The sequence below is a fragment of the Kryptolebias marmoratus genome, linkage group LG12 (genome assembly GCF_001649575.2).
Source record: "Kryptolebias marmoratus isolate JLee-2015 linkage group LG12, ASM164957v2, whole genome shotgun sequence".
NCBI classification, from domain to species: Eukaryota; Metazoa; Chordata; class Actinopteri; order Cyprinodontiformes; family Rivulidae; genus Kryptolebias; species Kryptolebias marmoratus.
The window spans coordinates 16,824,241-16,837,386 of record NC_051441.1 but is presented as its reverse complement, the minus strand read 5'-3'; the positions used below and the strand labels follow the sequence as shown (position 1 = coordinate 16,837,386).

Genomic DNA, 13,146 nt, shown 5'->3' with positions numbered 1-13,146 from the left:
GGTTAGATTCAAGTCTGCTGCTCTTGCACTAAGCGACCAAAGCCCATAAAAAATGTAACAATATTTTAGACAATAAGTGACTCTAAGTCAGGGGTCTCCAATCCTGGTCCTGGAGGGCCACCATCCTGCATGTGTTACTTGTTTCTCTGCTCCAACACACCTGATTCAGTGTTTAAATCACCTCTTCTTGTTCTGCAGAAGCCTGTTAATCACCCATTGATTCAAATCAGGTGTGTTGGAGCAGAGAAACAAGTAACACATGCAGGATGGTGGCCCTCAGGGACCAGGATTGGAGACCACTGCTCTAAGTGTTTATTATTTCATCTTCCTGATAATTCATCTGATTGTTTTGTTGCTGTTTCTTTTACAGAAGGTAGGTTCTGCTTATATTTTATGTGTTTATTTCATTCACCAAGCCACCTTCATGACAATATGTCCAAGACCTATGTCTTTCTGGCCACAGTTTCATGAAGACGAACCGCTGGTGTCTGTAGGTTTCAGCCTATTCTTATAAAACAGGAATGAACCGGTGGTGGTTCTTTGTTTCATTCCCACAACAATATTCGCACGAAATGCAGCGCTGCTCTGCAGCAGCTCACTTGTGTGTGCTGTGATGTTAAATCCATATTGTACTTGTTGTACAAAAGTTCAGTTGCACAAACAAATGAGCTTTAGAGTTACAGACTCACTGTATAATTCAGGGCTTCTGGACCACAGGGGACCAGTTCACAGTCCTTATAACCAATTGAGGTAGTTCCCTTTTTTTATTGTTTTTCTGTACAGGCAAAACTGTGGTCATTCATAATCCTAACTACTTTTATCAGGTATTTTTGTAGCTACTGTTTAACCCTCATGTGGCCTTCGGGTCAAATTGACCCAAAGTTACAAGGACTTCTCTACCTCTCTCATCTCTTTTGAGGGCTTCAGGAGGGTTAAGAACAAGTGTTTTCTTAGCTTATTAGGGACTCTCGAATAACGTATGGGGATGTTCATACAAAGGTGCACTTTAATTGACCTAACAAGTTGAACGCCTACAACTCCTGCACTATCAAAACTGCATTTGCTTTGTTAAAATAGAAGCTACTGAACTGCTATGACGTGCTCTTTAAACACGTGTAGTACAAAGTAGATCAATCTGTCGTACGAGTCTCAGCAACTAACATCTTCTGAATGTTTGGAATGCTCTTTTAAGCTCAGTTTAAAAAAACAAACCAAAGCCCTAAAACACACAGCTCTAAATATAAAGTCCTGCATTGCTGTTTATGGCAAATGTCACAAGCAGAAGTGGGGTGGCTGTGCTGACCATCAGTCGAGTGTTGAACAATCAGTGTTCCCCTTTAAAACACGTCACAGTGTGACTAACAGCCCTTATAACCTTTACAGAGTCCTTATAAGCTTTTTGTCTAAAAGCCACTATTCATAGCCAGCTAGACAGGAAACTCTTGTTTTTTAAGCAACACATTTTCCTAAATCTCATCAGTCATTTTAAGGTAACACTGATTAGTGTCAAAGAAAGTTTTACTTACAATAAATACCAGTCGCCTCACCTACCTTCAAACCAAGTTTTTACTTTGATATTTAATGTCTTAAATGTCATAGGAGCATATTTACTGAAGGACCAATCGTGGCTGTGGACAGATTTGAATAAAGTGGGTATAGGAGTAACACACTTATATATACAAACACACACACACACACACGAATATTAGTACCCCCAGATAAGAGAACCTGTAAAAGAAGTCCACTGAGAGCAGTCAAGAGGCACAGAGCGCCTGTGGAGCCAAGTGGGTACAAGGCACTGTCTTCCACCCCCAGGGGCCTCGGCCCGGCAAGTCCAGAACAAGTGTTCAGACGCACCACCGCTGATGCCAGGTCAACATCAAGTAGAGCCTGCAGCAACTTCACGTAGCTGACTAGAAGGAGAAAACGAGACAGAGGTGAGAAAAGCAGAGAGGTAATGGACGGAAAAGGTGAAGAAACTCAAGGGAATGATGGTATGCTTAAACACACAGGAGAGGCAGAAAAAGATGGCAAGTAAATGTGGAAGAAAAGGCCACACGAGGAACAAGTTGACAAAAAATGAGTAGGGGGAGAAAGGCTGTGGGTGTACAAAGCAGTAAGAAAATACAAAAAAGGAAAAAAAAAGATGGTAGACTAAGAGCAGCAGAAATTTCGGCACGGTGGAGAGGCAAAGTAACAGCTGAAAACAACTGATAACAATTTTTCAACTGATATGACAGAGAGTGCAGCCAATAAGTTAGATATCAGTGCCAAGTATAGATTGAGAGAGGCAGGACTGAAGGAGAATAAACAAGACTGAGGCACTTTGGTTTAGAAGAAGACAAAGAAAAAGACCAAACTAAAAGAGCTGCTAAAACAGTAGATCCTAAACTGAGTTGCCAACCATCTGAAACATATTTACGCCGTGCACACTGAGATTAGAGGTCTCTGAGGGAGGGAGAGGGGCTTATTAGTGGCAGCAGAAACACACACACAAAGCAATAAGACAAAGATGCAGAGAAGTAAGGGCAGAAAGGGAGACATTAGGGAGATAAAAACTGAGACGGAGAGGAGGCTGAGTGAGCAAAGAGAGACCGGTAGAGGGGAAAGGAGGAGAGATAGGCAAGCAGAGGCAAGGAGCCCATACATCACAGTGACCCTGACAGGCCACTTATCCAGCTGACAGACAGAGACACAGGAGCAGCAGGGATGATCTGTCTACCAGTGCTGCAGTGGGATGTGGGGCACCTAATATAATGAGTGTGTGTAAAAAGCAGGTATGGGGTTTGGGTAACTTCACTGAAAATGAAGCTCTGGCAGTCACTTCGCCGGTGCGGGAGTGCAAAGAGGCTAAACTGAAGAAAACCTCATTAGCATCCTTTGATTTATACAGTATAAAACCGTGACGTAATAATAAGGAGTGCCTGACATTTACATTTACCAACTTATTATGACATGCACCTCCTACGTGTGTGCAATTACTTTAAATCCATGTGGATCAGAGTAAAAGCAGAAAGCACAGAACCTCAGAGAAGATGATGGTGAAACAAGGAGGATAAAAGGAAAGTGGAAACATAAGTGGTCCATAAACGTAGACGATGTCTTCACATTTTCTCTTAGCAAACAGAACGCATCACTAATCACTGATCTGATTCAAGATGTGCTCATTTGTAACAGACTAAATCATGAAGAAGATATTAAAAATTTAGTTGTCGCTACCCAGTAGGAGATTGTCTGTGTTTCTTTTCTGAAGAAGAAGTCGCTGCACAGCTGTGTCCAAACTCCAACTGATGCTCCTTTGGACCTAAAAAAAATTAGAATCAGAGAGAAAATCTAAAGTAAAACAAGATTTAGGCCAAAAGTAGTGCAAGTAAGGATGTATTACCCCTGCAGTGTCAACAGAGAAAAAGAAAACAGGACGTCATTTTGCATGCCAAATCTATACTTTGATACGTATCAAACAAATGCAATTGTTTTGAATTTGAACCCTACGCTCTGTTCTGCTGTAGGTTTTGTGTCTCGTCCTTGGGCGCGACTGAGTTCAACCCTGGAGTTGTGATAAGAGTAAACCTGAGCCGTACTGTGTACCTGAGTGGAGTGAACGCGCTGCAAGGTAATGAGGGAGGACAGGAGGAGATGGCTGCAGCTCAGCAGAGCCAGAGGAGGACAGCCTGACGGAGGGGGGGATGGGGCCGAGCAGGAGGAGATGACTGTCTGCAGCTGGTCCATCAGCCCAGTGTTTGAGAGCAGCACGGAGACAGCTGGGAAGAAGAAGTCACTGCCATTACACACACACACACGAGCCAGAGATGTCGTTTTAACGTTAATGACACAACATACAAGGACAGACGTTGCACTTGCTGATCATTATCGCTGGGCAAATTCATTTTTTATGACGGAATAAAATAAACAAGTTGTTATACTGACACAGGAATGTTGTAGCATAATATCTAATTTACAGCAACAATGTCAACAACCACTCGTACAACACTTATCGTAAACGCTTTGATTATTGGGGGGCCAGTCTGCGGTACCACCTGGTTCAACTTTGATCAGACTGAGGGGTTTTCCAAGTTCCGTTGGCCTCCCTTTCACACAGTAGACACTTCAAATTTAGCAACGGATCGCACATCTTTTGCAGCCACAAACGATGCTGCGCATCCGTCTCATTCTCAAAGCCCTCACACTGAGAGATGTGCGCCGTTAAAAATGTTCTGGCAACAAAATAGTGCCTCTCTGTGCTGTTTTGAAATATTATGCTTGCATCTGAAGGAAAACACACCCAGGTTTATGTAAATAATTGCCAAGGCAAAAACTTCTGTTTGCGACACATTCATTCATTTTGTTTAACAACACAAGGATGACAGATCTGCTGCACTCCTTCCTTCATAGAAAGAAAGCAGGCACGTCTTAGGGAATCCAGGCCACAGAACCTTTTTTATTTTAAACACAGACTGTATTACAATGTAATGAAATCTATCATAATACAATTCTCATTGTTGTGACCGTAACACGGTGCTCAATGCCTCTTACCGTCTGAATGCCGGCTGTGCTTTGAAGAGCTACGGCACTGCAGCCTTTGCTGCAGAAAGAGGATTTCTTCTCAGTGCTTACAGGATTCAGACAGTCTTCCTAACAAATTCCTAGAAGAATTGTTCTCCAGCCTCAAAACAATAATCGAAGTGATGTATAGGTGTCTACAGGAAAAGCAGTGCACGGATTTAGTTTTCAGAACAAAACTGAAGCCAACGTCAGAAGTCGCCTGCCCGATGCAAACCTAATGATGGCGTTTGCTGACATCCTCCTTAATGGGGGGCACACAACCCAGGAGGCATTTCAAGTCCAAGTGGGTCAGGAGGAAGCTTTAAGTTCAGCTTGGATTACGGCAGTTCAACATAGTTTCAAATATTTTATTTTAGTTTTTCTGTTGGAATTACGCACCTCAGCAAAACTTCAGTATTAGATTTGGTTCAGGAAGAACGAAAACTTGTTTTCACACAAGGATTGACCACCGCAGGGATCAGAACTTGTTTAGGCAGTTTTCCGACCCTCCCATCATCAATACGAGACCTTGAAACTCAAAACAGAAACAGATAAATTTGATGCAGAGGCCTATGAAAAACTATGCCTAATGCTGTAATCAAAACTAAAGGTGATCCAACAAAATGTGAGAGCTTGTGCCTCTATTTTTGCCAGTTGGAGTATATCACACGTCTTAAAAGTTGAAATACTTTCCTTTTTTGCTTTGTTCAAGAGGAATGTGTTTCTATTTCTGTGCACCCCACCATAAGCTCAAACAGTGTCTGGCCTGAGGCTGAAATAGCTCACAAGTGATGAAGAAGCAGAGCAGGAACACAGGCAGGCGGCAGCAGGAGCACTCAAGTATTACTATAAGCATAATAAGCTTCACGTCCCAACAGAATCCCTGCTCTCTGGATACCAGCACCACCTTATTAACCACAAACCAGCTCATTGCTGACCTCTGCTGAGGTTTTCTTCATGGACTCGCGAGCAGGGAATTTATTTAGCTTGTAATAAAACCAATCTCATAAATGTCTTCAGCAAGACCCGGCCTAATCCGTCTTGAGTTCAGTTTTTGTCAGAAATGACATTAAGTGACTCCTTAAAATAATTTGTTCTTTTTTTTTTTACATTTTAGCTCATTTCAGTAGTTTAGCTCATTAAAGCTGGTTTGGATTTGGCTCGTCAGATTTAAAAGTGATTGTGTTTTTAGAGATTTCTATCTAATAAAAGGTTTAGCGGTGACTTTTTAACAAACTCGTTTTTTTTCTACCAGTCCAGTTTTTGTAGGTTTTTAATTATTTCAACATCAAACTGCACGTCTCTATTATTAAGATATTTTTTGATAATATCAAGTATTTATTTCTTGTCAAATAAAACATGATGACACTTCATTTGCAGCTTAGGTTGGTAAATTTTCACAGTTTCGAACCCCGTGTGCGTCTGCGTGTTTGCTGCAGAGCATCAGAAACGCCTGAACTTTGTCTCTAAGCGAGCAAATGTGTCGAACTGTGTGTGATTAACGAAGTGTTGCAGGTGACAACAAAATCCCGCTAGGTCGCCATTCCAACGTAGGAGCTGCTCCAAGGCTTGACAGCGAAACAGGAAACGAGCATTTGCGATCAAAAAAAAAAAAATCAGGAAAAAGCCAAAACAACCTTTTATGATTACAGTTTTCTCTGTGCCTGATCGCTACATTGATCAAGAGCAGACATATGAGACGGCGGGAGAGGAGGCAGAAGGTGTGGAACGTGTTGAGAAAGGGAGAAACAAATACACATGTTAGTAAAAAGAAGAGACGCAGAGGAAGCATAAAGTACGTCTAACCTCTGTCTGCGCTGTGTGCCGGTGACAGACTCAGGCAGCACTGCAGATAGTTGAGGGCAGGCAGGAGGCTCTCTGTGTTGGTGGGCTTCAGCATCCCAACGATGCTGCTCACTAACACACAGATAGGTACACAAAAAAATCATTTCTGTGTGTGCCTGTAGCTGACGTGGAGGTGAAAAGCAAAGTTAATTGGCCCCTTGTCATTATAGGAATAGGTTTGGTTTGCAACAGAACAGCTCTTTTTTTTTTTGTCTGCACATCAGCAGAAATCACTCTTACTGCGTTTGTAATATTAAAGGAAAACGAGCAACACCTCCACTAATGACTAAATAGATGTGAATGTGGAAGAGAAACGAGCAGCTCGACAGAACAGGTGCTGAATGGGAGGACAAGTCACTTCAGACATGTTCAGTTGTGTATTTGTTTTGTGATGGCATCTCTGTGTGCATGTGTCTGAAACAGAAAATGCCTCTACTCTCATTAAATCTGTCTCTCGCCTGTGCGGTCGGTTGGACTACGCAGATATGCTAAATAGATGTGGGGAAGGGAGTCGTCGACGGCGGGTTCAGGCCTCACCATGGTAGAGCAGCTTGAAGTGCACTCCTTCCATATTAGTGAAAATGGAGGGCGAAGGCGGGTCACTGGTCTGGGTCACACACAGCAGCTTCAGCACCACAGGGAGCGAGTTAACTACTTCACAAAGAAATAAAAAAGAAAAGGGGAAAAAAAGAAGGTGAAAACCGTATATGTGAGAAAAAAGACGAGAGAGTTGTGCAGCTAAACGACTGCCTGCAGTCGTTACGAATTAGCATAAACTCATTACTTAATCCAAAACAGGATACTCCCAGTGCATTTATGCAACCCAAAACAATGGACATAATTCAAACAAACACAGTTCAGTTTGGAAAAAAAAAATTCCTTAAACAGGGAGGGGTATCTCACGATCACTTTTGGACTTAATGACGTTCTGGTCTGCCGCCAAGAAATAGCTACTGCGCAGCATAATTAGGTAAAGGTAAGAAGAGGAAGAATAAATTGTACCGCGTTTTAATGCACATTTTCATTATTTCGGCTCGGAATCCGGGGAGGAAGAAGAGAGCCAGCCTGAGGAGAGAGGGGCGTGGGGTAAAAGAAGATGAAGGGTACTATTTTACAAGAAAAACTTGATGAAGATCAGGAAGAGCAGTCATCTTTTACTGCTGCTGCATATCATTAAAACCTCTCCTCTGGAGATTCTGCCACTTGGGAGCTAATATACAGTATGTATTAATGCAAATTACAGTGAGTTGTACTGGAAAACGTGCAAAGATAACAGACTGTAATCCTCCCGGGACATGAAATGAGCAGAGAGGAGGCAGAGGCTAACAGCTCCTGGTGTTGTGGCCTTCAGCTGCTCTCATTACTTTGGTCAAGCACACACATGAAAACGCCATCTGGCAGACTAAAAGCACATAACAGCATGCTAGACATGTAATAAAAGATTTAAAAATTACCAGGTTTCTAAACATTCTTTATGTTAAAACTTCAACGTTTTCCCGACTCAAATGTTTAAATTTTGTTGTCAGTTTTTGAGTCGTTTTGACTTCTAAGTGCTCGTTTTTACAGTGGTTGGACTTCATGGTCTGGCTGACGTAAAATACAACAAAAAAACAACAAAGTGTACATATAAAAAAAAACTCATTTTATTACCTAAGGCATGGCTGTTCACGTTCAAGACCCTAGAAAGATGTATGAGTGTGCATGTGTTTGTATGTTCTCAGTCAGTGACTCAAAAACCAAAACCCCGATGACTAAAATGTCAAAGCTTGATTAGTTTAACCTTTTCTGACTTTTTACTAGACGAGCCAAAAGGTAACATCATGGTGATTCTGTCCATCTCCTAAATGTAATTATCGTGAAAAACCAACTTATTTTTAGAAATTCACGTTTTATCCTTTTAGAAAATAGTACAGAAGATTACAGAAGATGCAATTTTTTACTATTTTATCTATTTATTAATGAAATGGATCTGATTTTATCTGTATTAAGACTTAGTAAACTAATTTATCTAGATTTAAGAGTAAAACTATCGGTATGGAGCTGTTTTACTGGTCTAATCATACTTTCTGTCTGAATTGGTACAAAATGGTGATTCTTCACATCCCTATTTACCAGACGTTTGAAGAAAGTCTGTAAATGAAAATAAAAGGGGTAGTTTCACTTTTTTTTACTCACAATTAATTTAAGTTAAATATTTTAGTAATGGCTTCTCATCGTCGTCATTTTTAACAATCACATCATAACAAGATTTCAGCTCCTATGAAAGATTTTACAGCTTGCTGGAAATGTCAAGGAGGTGAGCATTAATGATAATTAGCGCCACTCCTACACTCATTTGCTTTCAAGGATCATCATGCAGTACCGCTTCGCCTAAAAAACGATGAAGCAATAAATTAATGATTCATAGAAAAGGTTTTTTTTTTTTTCAGGAGGTCTGTGGAAAGTCTGATAATCTAACAGAACGTGGATACCTGAAACAGAGAATCTCACAATAAATGATCTAAAATAATCTGCACATTACCCCACACTGGTAGTGTCTGTTCGTGTTTTCTGCCTCTGAACCAGATTACAACTTAGCTTTTAACATAGTGAAAAAAATAATGAAGTTTCTCTTTCAAACACTAAAATCTGAGAGATTAAATCACTGCAGTAGTCCTGCTTGTACAAACGATTATCTCACATTGTTACAACTTTAACAGAGTTTTACACAACCAGGTCCACAGCATTAAATCCAGAACATCTCAGTGTGAAGTCGTACGAAACAGAGCAGGTGAAGCCTGGATCTTTCTGGATTGCAACTGTTAGCGACAAGTTGGAGACAAAACTGCAGGAAAATATGCAAATTTTTACTTTGAATCTTACTGAACTGGTACTTACAACACGTCTGAGTATGGGACTGCAACCCTGCAAACCCTGCAACATCTGTGCGATACTCCTGTGACTGACGTGCAGTATTTTGTCACAGTTTAAACACAAAGTGTCTTGATTGTGTCTCAATCACGTCCCAATTTGAATCGCATTTTCTTCTTTTTCCATTCGAGTCAGTCACAGTTTGGTTTAATAGGTCACCAAACCCTCCCACAGTTGTCTTAAGGTGGTCTCACCCACAAGCTGGTGACTCAAAATTGCAATAAAGTGTGCAAATTTTCCGTGGCAGCCTCGCTGAATTCTGAGCGTTTGCAATCAACAAGTCAAGAAGCTGGGGTTTGCACACATAGTTTTTGAAAATTTCAACCTATTTTTGTGTGCTTGCATACAGTTCTCGTGCGCTTGAGATGGGTTGGAGGCGCCCATGACAACTTTGTGATTATTCTGAGTAAAACCGGACGCACAACTTTTTTTTCCAACATATTCAAAACTCAAGCAACAGGACTGCGAGCCTCTGCGACTCATTGCAGGTAATTGAGAACCCCGGTGGAGGTTTCAAGACGTTTTGGAGACCCTGTTTAATAATGCTGTTCACCGACTACTCGCAGCCCGACGAGACACCACCTTTACGTTACTCGCACTTTTCTGACTGGCGGAAACTAAACTGGAAGAGTCTGAAATGGTTTCCAGACACCTGCAACGACTCTGTGACTATTTTAACGTTCAAAGTTCCTGTGGCGCCAGAGAAAGGCCCTGTAACCCGTGAGGAAATTGGGAACTCTCACAGACATTTCAGGAATTTCAGAAAACTCCCCCCACAAACGCTGCTTCCAGTTTGTCACCAGCCGTCGCGGCCCGGTGAGATAGCCTTACGTGGTTTACGCTTTCCACTCATTCATCAACGCTTCAAATTTCTGTTCATCTAGTTTTTATTTTAACACAAAAACAGTAAAAATGACACCTAAAAAGGAAGCCCCATCCACAACCCTTGATGTGCTCTTTTCAAAGAAGCTCTTATTTATATAGCACACATTTAGCATCATTATATGTGCACAGAAGTATTGCCAAAACAGAGAGTGTGTCGAACACAGATAATCCTCTGCTTTTTGGTGCACGTGTGATCGGGCAAACTGCAAACAAAGCTCAGATCTAATTCTCTGCATATTCTCTGGAGTTCATCTAGGAAAATGGCTTTTGTGAAAACATTTATTAAAAACTGTGCTTGCCTGGCAGAACAGTTATTGGAAATAACCTCGTATGTCACATTTACTGCAAATGAACGAACCATAATCAGCTATTAAATATCCATATTTTACGTTGAAGGCAGCCGAGCAGCCATACTTGTGTAACCTTTACCGATGTGTTCGTAATGAAAAGTTATCCATGTTAGTGATTTGTAAGTCAATAGCGTTGTTTTGAAATATTTTTTTAAGTGTCATTTAGGAGATGGAGAGCGGTAATGAGTGAGAGAAGAGAAAATCCAATCCAATCTCATTTCAAACAGCTTTCAAACAGTAAAAGCTGTTTATTGGGACCACGACCAGCCTCCGTTTAATTCAGAACAAAAGTGCTGCCCGGGAAAACGACCCAGCAGACATAAATCAGCGCAGATATGGTTTTAAGACTTTCCGTGCAGATTTTAAAATAATTAAACTAAGTGCTTTTCATTAAGCCACGTGGAAACACATTGTGCCAAACCAACCTATTAATTAATATATATTACTTCACAGAAATGGGCTGCTGCCTCTTTAAAGTTGTGTTTGTGAGTCCTCCACTTCCCTCGCCAATTGTTCATCTAATCATCATCAAACACGCTGAATTGCTGAGAAAATGCAGATTAGAGTTTGGAAAAACAACTTCTGTCGTCCTAAAGTCATTCATTTTCTAATCCACCGTCCTCCATGAGCTCTCCCAGTGATCTGTAACCATCTCGAAGCTTTGTTTTAGTTTTTGACAAAATCTTATCACCAAGATTTTGACCCCAAACACAGATACGGCGTAAGGACTCCTGCTAAAGTACCTGAAACCCCCTTTTAGTATCAGATGCGATTAACGACACATTGATTTATTTAATCACAAATTAAACTTGTGCCACATTTCCTGTAAATTATGCTCTTATGATCTGCAATGTGAAATATGTGAAGACTCGGGTAACTTCTAAAGTCTGTCATTAGTGTCCAAGTTATTTCGTTTAATAAAAACTGGTAACCAAGACATTAAAACATCTGAATAATGAATGTTTTTTAGTCATCGCCCCACTATAATGAGAAGACGCTTTGGAAAGTGTGATTTATAAACTAAAACATAATTCTGTGAAGAAACATTCACCTGCAAATGGCTTTTTTTAATTAAAAAAAAAAACAGAGTTTTTGTTACTGTAAGGGCAGAGACGTCTAAAACTTGAGTTTGTTAAAAGTTGGGATTCAACAAAGTAAAACCTTTGCTGTGAAAACAACATTTTATCTGCTGTATTACACGTCACAGCAGAAACCAAATGATTAAACCTGAGTGTATATTTAGCAAGGGAGGTACAGCTTCATCAAAAAGTTTTAGAAGCTTTACATAACTGGCTGTGCAGAAAACCAGTCTCCTGCATTATATCTGATGAATACACACAAATAAACTCTAGTTTATGTAAAGATAAACTGATGTTTTATGTGTGCTTTAAAAGTTTATACTACCCAACTCAGATCAGCTCCAACAAAGGTGAGAAAGTAGCTTAAAGTACAGCAGCGTAAAAAAATGTTGAAATTTTGGATCACACATCATGTTGCTCTGTACATTTTGCGGATTACCCTAAAATAAAAGGCTCTGCTAGTTTTACTACTTAACAGCAAAGAAAAAGTACATTTACCTTGACAAGTATATTTAATTGATTACATTTTAAGAAACCAATTAGTCTTCAGTGTGTTTGTTGTTTAATTTTTCTTGCCTCATTTTCCTCAATACACTCAAGTCACTATATATTTATTTTCTTTTAGGGACGGGCAGTCATCTTTTTACTTCTTCATCTAACATAAAGCTCCAAAGTTAGGATGCTGATTCTGTAGCGTACCTGGCGCAGCGCGATCATGTCCGAGTCCATTAGCCACGCTCTCCACGCTGATCCTCTGTAGCGCCTGGAGCAGGGATGCTCTGAGGTTTGCACACAAATCGGTCGAATATTCTCCGTTTCCGTGCAAAAGAGCTTTGACTACACCCAGAACTCGCTCTGCGAGGGGAGCCTCTCTGGTGGTGATCATGTCCTGTAGCCAGAAAGAGTAGACGGCCTTGGTACAAACATCATCTTGACTAATGCAGAATATCAGCTGACATTTAAATAAACTTTCAATTAAATATGGCTAAGTTTTGAAATCTAAAGTCTTATTTTAAAGGGGATAGATCAGATCTTTTGAGGTGGGGTTCTGTGGAAAGGTTATGAATAATATCTTACTTGTAGATAGCCAAGTGAACAACCTCAGTTTAAAGAAACAGAGGCTCATTCTGATGGGATTAACAAGTAAATGGCTAGTCCAAGAGAGCAAGGTGCTGCTGTCTTAAAACAAGTTTCATCTCAAAAATGTTGCAGCGGTTTGTGCTAACACTATTTATTAAACTTTACACTGCCGGCAAATTCACATTACACAATTATTCTGACAGAAATAAAATGACATCACTGCGAGACGTGCCTCGGTCTGCGATGGGGGTGCTACAGCTAGCTGCTGTTGCTTGTTCTCGCAAATAACAACAGAATTCAGTGCAAGAAAACAAAACGAGTAATGTAAAACTGGCAGCAGAGTAAAGATTTGTAAAACAGCATTTGCATGAACAGCTATCCAAGTTTTGAGCCTGATGTTGTTTAAAGAAAGCTCCGGCCCTGCTCCGACTAGCCATTAACTCGTTGATCCAGTT

General features: G+C 40.6%; 1 protein-coding gene across 1 annotated transcript in view; it reads right to left on the bottom strand.

The window, feature by feature from the left end:
- The window catches only part of LOC108236117 (meiosis inhibitor protein 1), a 58,300-nt gene that overhangs the window by 9,894 nt on the left and 35,260 nt on the right, over window positions 1-13,146 (bottom strand). The window contains exons 23-28 of the mRNA XM_025006032.2: window positions 12,311-12,500; window positions 6,925-7,041; window positions 6,349-6,459; window positions 3,589-3,761; window positions 3,220-3,304; window positions 1,729-1,913 (exon numbers count right to left, since the gene is read on the bottom strand). Of these exons, the coding sequence (XP_024861800.1) occupies window positions 1,729-1,913; window positions 3,220-3,304; window positions 3,589-3,761; window positions 6,349-6,459; window positions 6,925-7,041; window positions 12,311-12,500 (861 nt within the window). The remainder of the gene's footprint in view (window positions 1-1,728; window positions 1,914-3,219; window positions 3,305-3,588; window positions 3,762-6,348; window positions 6,460-6,924; window positions 7,042-12,310; window positions 12,501-13,146) is intronic.